The following is a 19,129-nucleotide window of genomic DNA, read 5'->3' on the forward strand; positions in this document are numbered from 1 at the left end:
ATGTACTTCCATAATTAACTAAATTAATTATCAATTAAATAAATATTATTAATTAAAAAACACATTTAAACTCATACAAATTAATTAACTTCCCACCCTTTACCCGTATAATCTCCACAACCCACACCTAAAATTGATTACAGAATTCCCATATTTAATTTTCAATTAATAAAATAATATTATTTAAAAACTAAATATTAATGAATTAAAAATAAATGACTTCACACCCTTTACCCATATAAACCCCACAACCCGCACCTAACATAATCACACAATTTCCATATGTAATTTTCAATTAATTAATTAATAATTAACAACTAATTATGAATTAATTAAAAATAAATTACTTCCCACACTTTACCCCTATAAACCCCACAACCCGCACCTGAAATCAATGACACAATTTCCATATTTAATTTTCAATCAATTAATTAATATTAATTAACAAAAAATTAATAATGAATTAAAAATAAATTACTTCCCTTAGTTAACGCTATAAAATCTCAATGAATAAAAAAATCATTAATTTATTATAATTAAATTACTTCCCACCCTATTCCACTATTTCCCTATAAATCCACAACCCAATACCGAACTAAAAAACGCAAAATGTAATTAAAATAAAATTGATAACTACTAAAAATTGAACACATCTATTAAAAAAATAAACAATACTTATTGCAAAAAAATACATCACACATTTGAAATATATACTAAAATACATTACACTAATTAAAAAATAGATATATTAAACAGCTATATTTTTGCAAACGATATTATTGACTTCTATATTTATTATATATACATGTTTTTAATAAATATATTTCTTACCTTCAAATCGATATTCTTGACCACAATATTCTTGCTGTTGATACTTCTCACTGTCGATATTTAGGACTTGATATTGCTGTCGTTCGAAATTTCCAACTCTATATTTTGTCTGCACACCCTCCGAGAACAGATTCTACGGCTCCGAACATTCCAATGCGTGACATTCTCACCCTGGTACGATCGAAGGAGCTATCGGGGAAAAGAATACCACATGGAAGCCGTCCTACAGAGACCCATCAAGACAGAACCTGTTCATCGCGTCAGCTGAGGCCCCCCGAAAAGAAAAGCAAGACACCAAAAGTAACCAGCTGCCCATGCTGGTGATGCGAGGGACAATTTCACCAGCATGCAGACTGCCCTACATCAGGAAAAAAATGCTCTTTGTGCCAAAAACGAGACCACTTTTCAAAAGTCTGTCAATCTACCCTAAGCAATCAAAGCCTCAAAATAAAGCCTCAAAATAAAGGCATTCATGCGGTCAAAACTGCATCAGACACACAAGGAGGACGCCACATGCATGGCAATGAGCTAAGCAAGTCAGTCCCCATTTTCCAGGTCATAGAACCAAAGGAGATACCTGCCCAGACCACCCTGAAATGTCACATTCAACTACAAGGACAAGCCATCACAGCTGTTATCCAATCAACCAATCAGGATATAGAAAGCACGACAAATCACCCTTTAGGCAAGGCCCTGGAGTCGCTAGCTGCTTTGCAGTGTTCTGTTTGTTCGAATATCCAGGTTTTGAGTCTTTTCCTGAATTCCTGGAGCGAGTAGGCAGTCCTAAGGTGCAGGGGAAGGACATTCATGGGTTTGGCCGCAAGGTGAGAGAAGGAGCACCCTCCCCTGTTGGCTTGGTGGATCTATGGGGGAGTTTGCGGTGAAGAGGGAAGTGGATTGCAGGTGTTTGGTTGAAAGTCATTTTGATGTATGGTGGTTCTTTGTTGTGCAGGACTTTCCCTGTGTGGGCCAACAACTTGAACTGGCATCTCTTCTGGATCGGAAGTCCGCTTAGCTTCTTGAGGTGTGGAGAGTTGTGAGTCCAACTGGGGAGGTTGAGGATGATTCTTGCCGCTGAGGTATGTATTGTCTGTATTCTCTTCAGGAGTCGCTCAGTGATTTCAATGTAGAGAGTGTTTCGGTAGTCCAGCCTGCTGGTGACAAGGGCCTGAGTGAGGGTCCTTCTGGTGTTGATTGGGAGCCACCTGAAATCTTATGGAGCATGTGTATGGTGTGGAAGCAGGAGGATACCTGTTTCTTCATAGATAACTTGCTGTCACTTGCTTATTCACACTGAGGCCTTGATTACCTCATGGCCACAAACTGTATCAGACCTTGCCAGCACCCCTCAAATTAAGAGAAACAAAAGTCAAAGTCTACACCTTTGTGCTCTGTTCATCCAGGACTTAGCTGACCCTCACTGCACCCCTGAGAGAGCTCACCAAAACCTCCACCCCTTGGGTATGGGGAAGTGAACAAGTGCTTCAATACACAAAGAGAGCATTTTCTGCCGAAACGACTATTGCCTACTTCGATCACCAGAAAGAGTCAGACTTGGCAGTAGATACCACACCCTCAGGACTAGGAGCAGTCTTGCCACAAAGCCAAAGCTGCGGGTTGTGGGCTCCTCTAGCCTATGCAAGCAGATCTCTAACAGCCACAGAACAAAGATATTCACAAATCGAAAAGGATGCTTTTGCTGTACACTGGGGGTGTCGCTATTTTCACATCTACCTGTATAAGCATCCTTTTCACCCAGATCATAAACCACTTATTCCACTCTTCAGGGGCTTCACTTCCAAACCTCTTTCAGGATTGAAAAATTGATTCTACAGATCCAAGAGTTTCACTTCCCCATTGAAGGAAAGGCTTGACCAACTCGTTAGACTTCCTCTAGCGGCATGCCAGACCTGCCCCCCCCAGCTGAAGAAGAAGCTGCCCGTGGCACTGAAAAGTACATGAGGTTGGTGCTAGAGAGAGCCAGACCGCTCCCTATATCCATCACTGATGTTGTAGTTGCTACTGATCAGAATGACGGCCTCAAACTAGCCATTATTGGAGTTCGAGATAGACCACTCTGCCCATTACACCGAAGAAGCAGTTAGCCCTCTAATCCCTCCACCATGTGTGGCACAAGCTAACCGTCTGAGCGGAGGGGTGCCTCATGTGAGGGACAAGGTTGGCCCTCCTCAACAGTCTATGATACAGGCACTAAAACTGGCACACTGATCACATCAAGGGGTAGTGAAGACCAAATGCCAATTCTGGCACAAACTATGGTTCCCCGGTTTAGGCCAACTCGTGGAGAAGGCCATCTTCAAATGCGTGGCATACCAAGTGACTGGGAACTCCCACCCCCTCGTTATCAACAAGGTTGGACCGGAATTTCCCATGACAACGAGCCAGTGCCACCTTTAGTAGTCTCCTTAACAGCAATTTATAGCTCTGACATTGGAAGGATGGAAGACTGACTTGGCCAAAAGCATGACATCCAGATCACTGCCTATGGAGTGGCAAGAGTTCAACTCACTGAGCCATCGTGCTGGTACAGTTAAGAAGTACTTTGCCCTGGGATACAAATAATTAGAAGAGGATTGCTAGTTACTTGCAGTCCTACATATTTCAACTGGTCTGAGGAGACTTGTGTGGTGTGGGGTTTCAAATGTTGTAGACAAAGCCAAATGGATCAGGAGGTAGAATGTTACCAGAACCAGACAAGGCAAGGACGTGATCACAAATGATTACCAGTGACTGAGTGATAGGTTTGCTTGACTATGGCACTGAAGTTATTTTGTTATGCATATCTATAACATTTTGATTAAGAATAGCATACCGGGTTTGCGCAGGAAAGACTCAAGAATATTTTCTCATTTGTACAACGTACGTTGACTTGGGTAATTTCAAACGTCAGTTCAAATGAACACATTTTGCTCATTTTATGCTGTCAAGATAAGTTCCCAATAAAGTGGTGAGGTGGTTTAAAGATCGCTTATATCACACAGGCCATACAGAACGAGGCCCCATTATATAATCATGTTGGGGTCTTAGGGCATACTGTACCCCAGTAACCCAGCTCTTTGTTAACTGAACCTTCCTGGTTACCAAGAAATTTAAAAAAGGGAAATCAGGAGGTTTCCACTCTTTAGGAATGAACAACCCATAAACATCTCCTGCAAGATAGGGCATTTTCAAAGTAGTCTTTAGTTCTGAGACGACTTGTTCCTCTAAAAGATATTTCTCAGTCTCCCCAAAAATGTATTCTTCATGTATTTCAAATGTAAATCACTGAAGAAATATAACTGCAAACTGAAAAGTAAAAGAATATAAATAAAAAAGTGGAGATACTTACATAGTTCAGAAACAGAAGCAACAATGACACTACCAAGAGGAAGATTACCAACATTTCAGTATTTCGATAGGTTGAATTTTTGTCTTGATCGCTTTGAGTGTCTTGGGCTAAAACATAGAAAATAAATATATTTGCTATGTAAGCAACAGGATACCTATAATGTACATATATATAGACAATCATATAAGACAACAAAGGTATTTCACTGATCAGTTTCTTAGTGTTAGATATGATAATGAAACAAGATTACATCTTCAAGTATCTTCTGCCATGTCCATCAGTACAAAACGAATAAGCCTTATATTTTAGAGACCATGCCTCCTATGTGAATGCCATTTTTAGGTTGATCCTACCAGACCATACAAAATGCATACTGTGGGCTTACCAAGAACATTCAGGAGCGTGCAGCACTCCACCACCCCTGATTACCATTGGTTAACTGTACTGCCACTCCACTTTGCTTCCTTTCTACTGGATGGCTTTCCCTGTTTCAGCCTACACATCTTGTGTTTGTCCCTCCCTGTACAGCATGGCTAAACAATATAAGCACAGTTAATTGGTCTCATAGGGGCAGCTTATTGGCTTTGCCAATGCTTTTTAAATGTGGTAGGGAATAAGCATGAACCCCCAAAATGGCGGTCCATTGGTTCAGGTATTGACACTGCACAAGAGGTTTGTGGATAAACTTAGGCCTATGTCTGTCTAGTAGGAAACTGCACTTGTCTGTGTAGGTATGTTGCAAATCATTTTATGGCCCATTCCATGCTATGTGATGGGCATCTCTGAAGATGACTGGAAGAAGTCCCTGAGGAGTGTGAGAGAGAATAACAGTGCTCTGTGTGCTGTGGAGAGTCAGATTTTTCAAGAGATGCAGAAGATAAGATTTATTTTTTATTTTGTGTAAGGAGACATGGAGCAAATACAGAAAGAAAACTAGATTGATTACTCTGTGACATTCATAAAGAACAATATAAATACACATTGGTGTTAAAATAAGTGTTTAAGATACTAAAGGGCAGGAGACTGCAACAAAATGTGACCATACCACAGACATTAGAGGCTCCATTACGATGGTGGCCGCCAGCCACCGTAAGGGAATGCGGGACCGTCCATCACCATGGCGGTGGCATGCCCTATTCCCAGCATTGTGGCGGGCAGTGCTCACAGCACCGCCCGCCAAGACCACATGCCTTTCCATGGAAGGGCACATGTCCGCTTGCATGCTAATATGGATGGCGGTGTTTTGCAGACACACCACCATATTAACCATGTTTTCCGCCGGTCTACGAGTCGACCAGTGGAAAAGCGGCGGACGGTCTTTCCGTCCGCCGCGGACCCACCAGGCATCCTAATATGGCGGGGTGTCATTGAAGTGTGGATGGCGGGCGGATCCCCACCGCCCGCCATCGTAATGGGGCGCTAGGTGTATGGATACAAAATCTAAGACAATTTACCTGTATTTTCAATTAAATAAATAAAAATGCAAGGCAAGACTGATTGTGATGTTAATACAGCAGAAAATATACCATAAGGAAAAGAGAACAGGTCAGATTCACATATATAAAATGTAGATTCCACATTGTTTCATTTTTATCCAGCATCCACTTCTGAAGCATTAGACATATTTCAAACACAGCTAGATTGTGCTAGACTCATTCATTATGTTCCAGAAAACCATTACATATTTCCTCATATTTATCCAGCATCCCTTCTGAGGCATTAATATTTTTTTTTAAAACAGGTAGCCTTTGCATGTCCAAAAAAGCTTTCTGCATCAAATTTTTCCAAGGATCTCATTGTCTTGGTGTCATTTTTTTCAAGATCAGTGAAGTTTTATTGGAAATTATTTGTATCTCCTCACATATCAAGCATGTTTTCTATTCTAGTATCCCTGGCTAACCTACATTTCTGGAAAACACCACACCAAGAATGGGACACCAATTCACAGTTCACACTAACTAAACATACAAGTGTACAATCCCTATTTGACAGGACTAACGTCAGACATACTCTAACAATTCTTGGCAATGCTTTCGAACTGGCATACAGTATGTGCAAACCAGTAAAGACTGGTGTGAGTGCTTTAAACTCAGATCAAAAGCAAATGTGAAGCTGTCTTGCATTATTTAGAACAATTGCTCCTTCATCATTGGTACATTAATTTCTTCAGGGCATGAAGTATAAACTTCATTGAATCTATATGCAACAGAAGAGGTTCTAAGCTTTTTGTAACAACTGAGACAGAAACCACATTTGTCATAAGTATATTATTATTAAATTAGTTTTGTAACGCGTGCAGCTTCCCAAAAAGGGTTTCCCGGCGCCTAACACACAAATTGCTAGAAAAGGAGCAGTCACTAAAAGAGCCAAGTTTTAAGATTTCTTCGAAAGCTGAGATAAGACAGGCCATTTTTCAAAGACACCGGAAGAGAATTCCAGATTTTGGGGCCAAGACAAGAAAAGGAACGGCCTCCCATTCTTGCAAGTTTAAATCTGGGAATCACGAAGTCTCCATGGGCTGTAGAGCGCAGGGGACGAGAAGGAATGTAAGGATGGATGAGCTCTTGCAGATACGCTGGTGCCACACCTTGTTTGATTTTAAAGATGTAACACAGGGTTTTAAATGTAATTCTTTGATCAATTCGAAGCCAGTGAAGGTCACGTAAATTCGGTGAGATGGAAGCCTGTCTAGGAACTTGACAAAGAAGGCGTACTGCAGAGTTCTGAACTACCTGTAGCTTTCACAGTACCGTTTGGCAGCTACCGAGATAGAGAACATTGCCGTAATCGAGGCGAGAGGTGATGAGTGCCTGGATTACCGTGCATTGGGTTGATGCAGGAAGCATCCAAATGATCTTATGAAGCCACCTCAAGATCGTGAAAGAGATGGCAGCAACACTCGCCACCTGTTGTCTCATAGAGAGACTATCATCAATAATGATACCCAGATTACGGACATGTGCGACAGGTAGGGGAAAGGAACCCATTTCCTGAGGCCAATGGTGAGGGCCCCATAGGTCATTGTGCTTGCCCAGGATAAGGACCTCAGTCTTATCCCCATTTAACTTCAAAAAGGTAAGGCGCATCCACTCTGTCACTTGCCATAGGCCACACTGAAGGGCAGATGTCGTAGCGTCTTCAGTGGTGGAAAGCGAGAAGACAATCTGCGTATCATCCACATACGAATATAGGGAAAGACCCGCCTCTTCCACAATCTCTGCCAGAGGTCTGACATAGATGTTGAAGAGTAGGGGGCTTAAAATGGATCCCTGTGGGACTCCATGTGCTGATACGCAGATCTTAGATGGTGCCTTAGCAGAAAAGACTTGAAAAGTGTGACCCTCAAGGAATGAAGCAAACCAGGATAGGGCAGTGCCGTCCAGCCCAAGAGACCTAAGGGCGTTAAGCAAGATGTCATGCGACACAGTGTCGAATGCGCCACTCAAATCTAATAAAATGAGTGCCGCAGTTTCCCCTTGATCTAAATGCTGGCACAGTTTCTCAGTAACCCCAAGCAGAGTGGTTTCAGTTGAAAAGTTGGCTCTGAACCCGGATTGTGAATAATGAAGAAAGCCAACTTTATCTATGTGTTGTGTCAGTTGAGTATTGATATGTTGCTCCAAAATTTTGTAGAAAGCCGGAAGCAGAGATATAGGTCTAAAGTTAGATAGTACAGAAGGATCTGCTCTGGCCTTTTTCAACAAAGGGATGACCATGGCTCGCTTCCACTCGGGGGGTACCAAGGCCTCCCGCATAGAGGCGTTAAGAAGATCGATAAGGACGCCTTTAGATGTGGTAGAGAGCTGACAAAGGATGTTAATAGGCAAAGGATCAAGAGGAGACCCAGTTTTAATACTGTTTAAACAATTTTTGAGTGCATTAAGACAAAACCCCTTACAGTTGCTTGGTTTTTTAGAGTTTTTTTCAAAATAAGATACATACACCTCCCTCTTTTTCAGGCCAAACTACTCTGAGTAATTATCTTACCACACCAGATCTATTACAATGATGCTGGTAATTACACTAGGCTTCTAGCAAAGTCTTTCCCAACAATATTTAAAGAATGGGGGCCTGGTTTACAGTTTGGCAGACTGGACAATCTACCACATTTGTGTTATAGTACCCAGTCCACCACATTGACGGATTGCCTGCTATAGTTAGCATCCGGTGGAACATCATGTGTACGATGGCTGTGTCAACACAGGTGGAAAGCTTACACCGATGGCCCATAGGAGTTGGGGCTGTCGGTATAGGTGCATCAGACCATCTGCCTTATTAAGAACAGACGGTCTGATTTACATTTTTTTCAATTCAGAATCTCCAAGAGAACCCTGGTAGTTCTGAACAGATAACAATAAAAATAACCCCCACATACAGGGAAAAAAATCCCAGGGATGTCAGGGCCATTAGTCTTTGTTTTACAAAAAACAATAAAGTTTGCTAAGCTGTCACATGAAACAAAGAACACGTTTTGCAAAATGCTGTCTGAATCACGTGATATTATGGGTAACCCCAAACTCAGAGTTGTACAAACAACCACTATTCCGAAACTTATTATCTTGAACAAATTTAAAAATGCATAGGTATCCATCATACCCATTTTTCATTTATTAGATTTTACCATATGAATTGATGCATTGTTGGTATATAATAAAAAATAATTATAGGCTGCAGCTCAGTTGTTGGCTCTGGATATGGCGCGTTTTTGGATAACCAGCAAACAATATATATCCCTCTGATCAGAAGAGTCTAACAGTATATTACTTTTGTACATCGGCTATTGAGGCAAAACAATTACAGATGAAAACTTCACTTTATTGTATTTTTGTTACTTATTTTGATTAGTTATTTAATTTCCATTATTAGTGTTTTTTGGTAAAAGCATGAGCGACCTACACTAATGCTCCCTTACTGAATTCAGAACTTTGTTTCCTTTTTAGATATGTATAGCTTTGTGGGTTTCACACCTGTCGCTACTACAAACTGTGAGTAGGTAGAAACCATAAACATAGGAAAAATCAACTATTTCTTCGAAAATTGGAAAACTCATGGTAAAAAAAGTATTTTTAACAACTCTGCCTGTTCCTGGAAGCCGCAAAGAGGGTGATCTTAGCACATCAGTCTTTTTGTCCATGTCATTTGTAGGAAAAAACATACACTTTCTTGCACAGCAGTTTTCTCCATTTCCACCCCATCAAAAAAAGATCTACGTCATGACTATTTAATTGGTACCCTTTGGAGGTTGCCCTGGGTACTTTTAGAATCTCCAACAAGCAGGAACAAAAAGACACAGATTTAGCCTGGATACAGTTTGAGGGATACAAGTTATTAAGGCCTAAATGCGAACATCAAACAAAGGGGTGAGGTCAGTACAATGAAGCCTCATCACTTAAGGGGTTAAGTCACCAGAGGGAAAACATATGCATTCAAAAGGGGAGAGCTAATTGCGACAGCTGCCGGATGCCAAATGTAACTGTGTGAGGGAAGAAGAGAAAAAAAGCCAATGCGACTGATTGCTCATGACTTTGAAGAAAATAATGATCCCGAGCTGAAGTACAGTCTTTCACCACAACAAGAATAATCTTTCCAAAAGTATGAAGTGAAAAACAGTGTCAAATCTGCGGACAAGTCAAGAAGGACAAATGTCATAATGCCACCTTTGTTCAACATCATCCATAAATTATCTAGGACTGGGACTAAAACTGAATCGATCATATGAAGAAGTCAAACCATGCATGAGCAAATGCCAAGGTTTTTTATCCTCGGGAACTGTGAAAAGCTCAAAGTAGAATTTTCGATGACTAAGGAAGATGTGAGAGAGGCTGATAATAAGTAAATGTATTAGGATAGGCTTTAGTCCGTTTTAAAAGGAGCACCATGAAAGCCCTTTTCCATTTTCCTGCATTACTGCCTTATTCAGTGGAATGGTGCAAAGATCCATTAAATAGGCATGACCATATAAGCAGACACTTTTATTAACTTCACTGTGCAGGGGTCAGGAGAATCAGTGGCGGCCCGTGCATGTAAGCGCATTCGGGTGGTGAGGCGGGGTGGGGTGGGGCGGGGCAGGGGTTGGGGGTGAAAGTGACGAATGACAGGATAGGGAATGTAAAATAAATAAATACATGAAACCACTTACCTTGCGCTCGCCACTTTACAGTTGATACATTTTCTTCTTGAATACCTTGTACCAATTCCTGTTGTCTTGTCCTTCTTTATTCTCTTGTTTTTACTCTATATTGTTTCGTACCGAGAATGTCTTTATCCAGTGAAAAATGGAATACTTACTATCTTACTATCCCAGGTGGTTTTTACTGCTCTGCATTTCTGTACTTGCGTCTTCCTTGACAAGCAACTTGAATTAATCAGTTCTAGAGTCACCATTCAATGAGCATAACACCACTTTTCCTAAATAAAACTAAATGAGGAGTTAAAATATTTTCCTTGTCCTGAGCTTTTTTGCTTCAGAGTCAGAGGCTCTATTTGCATTTCTTGGTACTGCTACTTGTATTGCTCTTTTTGAAAAGCCTAAGTGTTTGATTAACATTTGGAAGTAACATATACTATACCAAAAGTACTTTCATTTTGCTTTCCTTTCTGGACTCCATCATATTTCTACTCAAGTTGTTTTAAGGTCACCATTAGAAGATTCATTATACGATCATTACCAATTAGTGTTTTTTTCAACAGATTAGTAATTGAAACTTAGGGGGTGATTAGGATTGTGGTCGGACATCCCCGCGGTGTTGGGACCGTCCGCCGGAGATGCGGCGGTCCCGCACCGCGAATTAGGATGCGTCCCCATTCCTGGCGGTCGCATTCCGCAGTTTAACATTGAGGCGGGTGCTGCTTACAGCAGCACCCGCCGCAATGCCAAATTGCCATGTTGTGCATTTCCATGCATAACGTGGCAGGCACTGCGCGATGCCTGCCACCTTGTGCATGGAAATGGAGGGGGGTACCCTGGGTACCCTCCAAGTGCACCCCAACACCCCGGGGGCCCGCAACGGGCCCCCATAGCAAATCTCCGCCAGCCTTTCTATGGTGGCGATACTGCCATGGAAAGGCAATTACATTCTAGCATCCAAATATGGCTGCCGGTGCCTGTAGGCACCCCCACCATATTAGTGGCCCAATTCCGCTCGGCTGGCAAACGGAATGATTGCCGACCGGCGGAAAAGCGGCAGACGGACTTTCCGTCTGCAGCGTTACCCACCGCCATTGTAATCTGGCGGTGGGTAAATCAGGTTGGATGGCGGGCGGATCGCCACCGCTGGGCCTGTGGTGACGATCCGTCCGCCATCATAATCAGCCCCTATATGTTTGTGCATGCATATCATCATCTCAGAAAGATGACTATCATTCCCAATAGGTATATATATTCTAGAACTTCACTGATGTTGAATCAGGAGGTGATTCTTTAGAAACCTTTAATTGTGGTGTCAATGTGTTACTGGACACCAGTAGCCACGGATTAAAAAAAAACATCTGATTGATCAAATGGTGTCTGTGTAATCAAACACCCTAGGCCCATCCATGAACCTTTAGTCCCAGAGTTTTGGGTTTCTCCAGGAATCGTAGGTGTAAGCCACAAGTCAAGACTGAGCCTCAATTACAAGTTCCTTATTATCTCCCCATGAAATCACAGGCATCACAAGTTAGAGTCCACAGATAACCTGTTGATCGGGGACTAGTGGGTCCTTTATTCAGGTTTTCATTGTTTTTAAGGTCTTTGATGCAAATATTCACCAGCTGCAAGGTACAGGCGATGAATATTGGTAGGGGCGACAGGCGGGGTGGAGAATCTGGAATACATAGCTGGAGAGTGTTTGGTGGGTGGGGAGGCTGTAGGCTATCTGGGGAGGAATACGGTCTGCTCCCCTCTTTATGCCTGAGTGGGTGGGCAGGAGCTGTGCTGTATATCTCTGACCTACAGCCCCTGCCCCAGATCCACACCTTGTAAAACTGGTCAAGTCTTTATGGACACAGATTTTTTGAGTGCGGAACGACTGGACCACATAGAGATTCCGTTCCAGCAATTCACAGTGGAGGCCTATGGCCCATATTTAGATCCTGGCACTGCCGCCACCATGCAGGAAGACCGCCCACCATATTTAGAGATCCCTATGTGTCCAGCAGGTATCTCTATGCTGTGAAGAAGGCCACTTCCATGGTAGCGTTCTTCACAATACTGAAGATTTACGAGTGGGTGCCATGTTTACAGTGATGCTTAGCAAACTATTTTGTTCACAGAAAACAAAGTCTCAAAGCCGAAGTTTGTTTTGTCTGATCAAAATTAATCAGCCTTTATATTTAGGGGGCTTTTACCCTGTACATGGTGGCTATTTAACATTTTCCTTGCCCATTTTTGCATGGTGAAAACAGTTATGGAAAATGAGTGACGGTCGTCATGCCCTGAAAGGGGGTGGGAGGGAGACAGTCATTGTGAACCCGTGGTAGGGGGTAGACGACGGGTAGTTAACTGGAATGGATTGGAAGCAATGGAGGTGGGTTGTGGCCTGCTGGTACAACCCACATCCAGGGTGGATCTGGAGATCCTGAATTGTAAATACAATTGTAACCTGTGGTGCAAATTAATACTGCACGACCCTGTGTTTATCAATGTGTGTTGGATTGTTTTAATAAAGTTGGTCTAATGTTGACAAGGTATCAACAAATAAAGAGGGCGTTATCTGAGAGAATTAATAAAGATTACGCAGTGAAGACCAGCCACTTTGTATGGTACCTTTTTGTAGGGGGCAAAAGGGGGGCAAAGTATGGTGAGACAAATTGCACGTTATATGCCTACTAAGCCAGGGAAGGCTGTGCTAACAGTAGTTTACACGACTTTAAACAAAGCGAAGGAGCTGGTTTGGCAGGGCTGGAGGGCTAGCCTATCAGTTTATGGCATTCCACCTGATCCACTGAACTTTAAATGAGGCCCTTAGTCATGCCCACACACAGAAAAATCTTGGTGACTAAGGGCTAAACTCTTCATTACACGTGTCTCAGTAAATTGCGGCTCCAGCGCTAACACATGCTTGTGCGTGGGCTGCAATTATGTTTGTCAGAGTTTATCGACCCCGGGAGCTAAAATTTGGCAGGTCAAGCCAATTAAAACAGCCTGAGAGAAACACCCAAAAAATCAGAAGACGTGGATTTTGGTGCAGTAAACACTAAAACCCACAGGTTACGCCCCATTTTGCAGGACTGAACTCTGTGTTAATTAGCGCAGCCCACCGGGCCACTTAGAATGAGAGGCAATACCCCCCTAGCTTTTATCTGACTCCATGTCAGAATGCAGAAAAGGTAAACCTTCAACAATGTAATGTCATCTCGATTTATTATTTGTTTTATTTTTTATTTTGTCCTCCTGTTAATTATTGCATGATTGCTGGCATGTGAGGGATTTAAAAGCTGACAGAGGACCTTCATATCGAACTTTATTTGTGGTCTACCGAACATTCTGTTTGCTTGATCTATCAGTTGATGCTGTTCTATGTGTATCTGTAGAATTGCCTTATCTTTCACTTGCCCATCTGACAGAGCTTAATTTGTGTTCTTGCTGTCCCATTGTAACTTTGTTCAGGTCTTCAGCAGCCAGTATCTTGGGCAGATTTAGCAATTATGATTGAAGCTCTGTGCAATAATCTAATATTATCTTCATGCTGTTTCGGTGGTTTACCGTTCCTGCCCTCATTCTTCTCTCTGTACCATTTGAAGTAATTTGTATATTGCAGTCCGAAACAAGTTCAGAAAGTGGATTGAAAACGCCTGATTACTAAGCTTAGCATAACTTCTCCATGTTTCCTTTTCTTCCATGCCCAAAGTCACATTCAGTTACAATTCACACACTGTGAATGTAATTAGTAAAGACGAACTGGTAAAGAAATTGGGCATTTGGAATGATGTTTTTTAAATTAACCCAGCTTTAAGAAAACAAAAAAGAAATCCCAATTAACATTTTTAAAACTTGGATGACAGCTCGATGCAACATGCGTTACAAATTTCAAAACATATTTTTAAAGTTGATGAGGTTAATGAATTCTGCATTCTTATGTATTGAATGAGCTGCTATACTGATTACACTAGAATCACTGACCATAATTACAAATAGGCGTTTTTTTTTTTTTTACAAAATGACAATGTACATTTTGGACATTACTTTCAGAGTGCAGATTTCTCTTTCTATAAAAGTACATATATCCACAGTAGGAGGCTCACAATAGAATCCGAGCACCTCTGAAAAAAATATTCTAGGACTAAGGACTTCTTTTAAACTGGTGGACCATCTGCGGTCCACCAGAGAAGCGAATGCCAAGGCGGAGGTTAGGACAAGAGGCCTGATACACAGTTTGTTTTTTCCCGGAATAATGGAGCCAATTTTCCCTTCCAATGTCCACCATATGAGACAGAGTCAACACGGCGGCCAAGAAAATCAGTGATGGTTAACCCCCCCACAGTAGGGCGGGACAACCATCACTGTGATCAGGCAGTCCCTTGTCATGCAGGCCACTAGATCAGAAAATTACATTGGTAGAGCCAGCAAATGCTCCAGTGGAGTAAAATTGGCTCTTCCTTATACTCTAAACAGACTTACACCCAGTCAAAGGCGTTGGGCAACAGAGCGGGGGAGAGAACTATCGGACAAGGAATGGGGGAGATCTATTACAGGGCTAGACACACAGCCCGCAATACATCCAGTATCAATGCGGCCACCAAGATAACTACTTATTGGTACTCACCTCCAGTGCATCTCAACAGAGGTAATCCGGAGCACAGCCCAACTTGCTGGCGAGGCTGCGGAGCAGATGGCACCCTTCTACACTTGTTCTGGGACTGTCCAAGCTTGACATCTTATTGGGCCCGGATACTGGATGAGGTCGATACACCATTCGACACACAGATTATGTGGTTTAGGGAGTGCCTAAGCCATTAATTTATTCACTCAAATCTCACAAAGGGAGACAAATGATACTAGCACTTGGCGTCGCTCTCCATGATATTCTCTCCCATTGGGGGACCCACACCACACCCACACACCTAGGTTGGCTTCACAGATTATGGTTCCGTCTAGGGATGGAACAGTTGACTGCCACCCTCACAACCACAAAGTCCACTTACGGAGAGATTTGAGACCATTTCTTACCCTCTTGTCTACGAAATTTAGGGAAATCACTTGTCCTAAGGACCTCCGCATCCTTCGATTAACCGAAGTGGAGTAGATTTCACTGCAGATAGAAGGCACATAGAACAGACTCACCTCTATGCTGTCGACATACATGAGGTCTATTGCAGGAGTACAGGGGGAGGGAGAGAGGAAGGGGAGTTTTGGTGTGTGCTTAACTATTTCATTTTGTACTGTATATTAAAATCACGCGAAGAATGCTGCGTTGCTCACTGTTGAGATTTACGGCATAAAAGAAGCGGTGAGTAAACCGCATGCAACATGTACTTCTAAGCTCTTGAGACATGTGAATAATAAAAAGATTTAAACCATAAACAGACTTACAGCAGTGCATCCGCTCCACAAATCTCTAAATGAGGTTCTAAGTAATGGCCAGTTCCTCCTCCTTGGCTAAATAAAAAAACTCCACTCATTCTGATTTCAAAATATGTTTTCGCTTGCATGAAAAGCACAACCTGATGGTTCAAGCAGTGTGTAAATCCAAACAACACTTAAAAATAAATGCACTGTCTAGCATTAAAATGACCATTACCAGTTACTTTCAATTCGATGGTTGTTTTTCGGTTTATTTCCCCTAGCGGTGCCCTCAGGTAACAGCAGTAGACTCCACTGTGTGTAGGAGTGGTGTTCCTGATCCTCAAAGACCAGCACGTGTCATTTAAAACCTGCACGAGCTCTTGGTCGTCTTCGGGAAAGATGGCACCATTCCGTAGATTTTTCCTTGTAATCACATTCATAGTTTCCATGTTTTTACTGACCTAAAAATAACGATATACAACTGATGGTCATTCGATCACTGTACAAAGAAAGCAAACTGTTCATTTGATTGCTACACAATCAGGTCCAGTAAAAATACATTTGGATTATAAGCAAGAATATTTTATATTTTAAAAAAAGGTTTTATTATTTATATTAACACAAACGATACAGGCAGAATGTGTCGGTAGACAACGTGCTTGAGGTTACATGTCCGCAGACAGTACATGAGGTTACTAGGAAGAATGACATACAGCAATAGTTTTAATAATCGGGGTCGAGTTTACCAAGCAATACAAGTGTAACATCGCATTCTTTTTTGCCTGTTAAGAGGTGCATCACAGGGACAGATCGATGCGATCATGTAATAATTTTTTTAAATAATTTTTTATTGGTATTTACAGGTTACATATAATGACAAACATAAAGATTAACATTGGTATGGTTAGTCGCAGCCTTGTTTTTTTTGGGGGGTGAGGTCGACGGTACGACATTGCTAGTCCAGACTGTTAGGCTTACACGTAACATTTAACCTTTAACACTCGCCATTGGCTGTCTGGACATTTATTTTCCTCCCATCTCTAATTTCTTCAGTGACCCTGTCATCTGTTCTCACCTTAACCATACGGAGTCCTGCTGCTAGTAACCACTGAATCACGTCTTGCATCCAGCAGTCAAGGGATGGACCCTATTCTGTAGCAAGTGTTCATCTCCTCGCAAGGAGCAATGTCCTATATCGTGTAATTCCTTTCTTGGATCCCAGGTGCAGCCCTACCACAGTGTTTCAGCTTTGCCAATAGTGTTCCACCTGCTGCTTCCCACATTCAAGCCAAGACCCTCTCCAGAGAGGACAGCAATATCATAAGTAGGATATCAGCGCCTCTAGCAGGGTACCTTGGACAGCCATGTTTTCAGCCAGGCTTATTCTTATTCAGTATAATAGGGGATAAGAGAGGACCTATGCAAGAACTTTTATTGTGTGTAAAGAAACCTGGCATTATAAGTAACTGTTTTAGTGTAGAGACTGCTAGAGAGAACCCAAACAGCTCTACGTCTATGCAGCTCTGCAAGCATATGCTCTTTATATAGTTCAGCAGAGAATAATTCCTGTATGCATCGGATAGCCCCAGCCAATGGAGCCTATATACAAGAATGCCCTAGATGGATCACAAATCAGGTTGTTTCTTCCTCAAATGTGTGAGAAATTTTGATTGGAGGGTTCTTTGTCAGTCAGAAGGTATCAGGTCCCAACTGTAACAACTGGATTATTTAGGCTTTGGCCGACTTACTGCAGAACCCAAAGGACTACGTTTAGCACTTGAATTTCATAATAGCAAGACACAGCAGACCAAGGATTACTCAGGGGAAGTACTGTGGGCTAGAAACTCAGAACATAGCAAGAAATGCGACAAACTACATGTAATAAATCACTGTGCAAAATAGTGAAAACACGAGGGTGTAGCAACGGCGGTGAAGATGGCGGCCGCACCTTGGTCCGCTCGCTCCCGAACTCCTCTGGAATCCTTAGCCATCTGCCGTCCGACACAGATTAGCATCCCCAGTTGCCTTCCTCCTGTGCTGTAGCAGCCTTGGCTACAGGCCCGGACTGGCCGCTGCGGGCACCGGGCAATCCTCCGGTGCGCTGCAAGGGTGGGGGCCGGTTTTGGGCCCTGGGGGTGTTTTTGTTACAGGGCTGTTTTTGCAGCATAGCTGCAAAATCGGCTCGGTGACAAAATCGCCCGAAAACCGGCCCCGCCAAAGAGCTCGGTCGCACCCCCAGGGGGCCGGCCGAGCACTTTGCCAGGGCCGGATTTGGTTCTCAGTCCGGCCCTGCTTGGCTACCTGAGGCAGTTGTCTCAGACTCAAAGTACATTGGCCGACCCGTGTGTGATTGCGGCTCCCGAGCCTCGGCTCTCAGCTACAGCTGTGAAGCAGTCTGAGGGTCTGCCGCCTTTCTTGGACACGCCTTCCGGGAGATACAGGCTGTGCGGGCCCACTCTGACTCACTGCCACGAAGCACCACCTGGGGCCAGCCAGTGACAATGATGAGGTACCAGACAGGGGTTGACGGCGAGCAGCCACACTGTATGTATGTATGTATGGAATTTGTAAAGCGCAGGAATCACCCCCGCAGGGGTATCTCCGCGCGGGCATAGAAGACAGAGCGGACTGGATAAATTCCGTAACTTAGGCCTTGAATAATTCCGTCTTCAAGAGTTTTCTGATGCGCGCGAAACTAGAGCATTTACGTAGCTCCTCTGCTAGAGAATTCCAGTATTTTGGGGCCAAGAAGGCGACTGTTTTACCTCCAGTTCGATTTTTCTTAAAACGGGGTACCGCTAGCAGTCCTTTACTTTCTGATCTAAGACACCGGTTCGGGAGATACAGTTTAAACTTATCCGCCATATAACTCGGGCATTTACCAAAAACAGCTCTATGGGCAAAGCAGCAGAGCTTGAACTTTATTCTTTGGTGAATAGGAAGCTAATGAAGGGACTTTAATAGTGGCCCGGAGGAGGTACGAGGTGGTTTATTCAGGACTAAGCGTGCGACCACATTTTGAACAATCTGTAATCTGCTAAGAAGGGTCTCATTCGCAGAGGCCAGTAGGGCATTACAATAATCAAGGCGGCGTATAATCAGAGCCTGAACTAGGGTTCGACGTACTGCAAGTGGCAGCCAAAAGAACACTCTGCGCAAAAGGCTCAGGGGGCGATAACAGGTCCCAGCAGTGGCCCTTATTTGGTCTTTTATTGATAGCCGTGCATCCAGCTGGACACGTAGATTTTTTGCCACCAAGGTAGGAGAGGGGGCGGGGCCAGCAATGTCGGCCACCAAGCAGGTGACCAGGAAGTAAGAGCAGGACCAAACAGCAAGATTTCAATTTTGGCCGCATTTAACTGCAAGAAATGATCAGTCATCCAATCAGCTATGGTAGACATGCCTTTAGCAAAACGCTGATCAACTGACTCCATATCCTTATCAAAGGATAGGAGTAATTGAGT

The 19,129-nt window shown here is 42.9% G+C and overlaps 1 protein-coding gene across 1 annotated transcript in view; it reads right to left on the reverse strand.

Moving 5' to 3' along the window:
* CD83 (CD83 molecule) overlaps positions 1-19,129 on the reverse strand; it is a 98,122-nt gene that overhangs the window by 61,579 nt on the left and 17,414 nt on the right. The window contains exons 3-4 of the mRNA XM_078685807.1: positions 15,901-16,126; positions 4,181-4,287 (exon numbers count right to left, since the gene is read on the reverse strand). Of these exons, the coding sequence (XP_078541933.1) occupies positions 4,181-4,287; positions 15,901-16,126 (333 nt within the window). The remainder of the gene's footprint in view (positions 1-4,180; positions 4,288-15,900; positions 16,127-19,129) is intronic.

Source organism: Lissotriton helveticus, chromosome 4_1 (genome assembly GCF_964261635.1).
Source record: "Lissotriton helveticus chromosome 4_1, aLisHel1.1, whole genome shotgun sequence".
In the NCBI taxonomy this organism is placed as follows: Eukaryota; Metazoa; Chordata; class Amphibia; order Caudata; family Salamandridae; genus Lissotriton; species Lissotriton helveticus.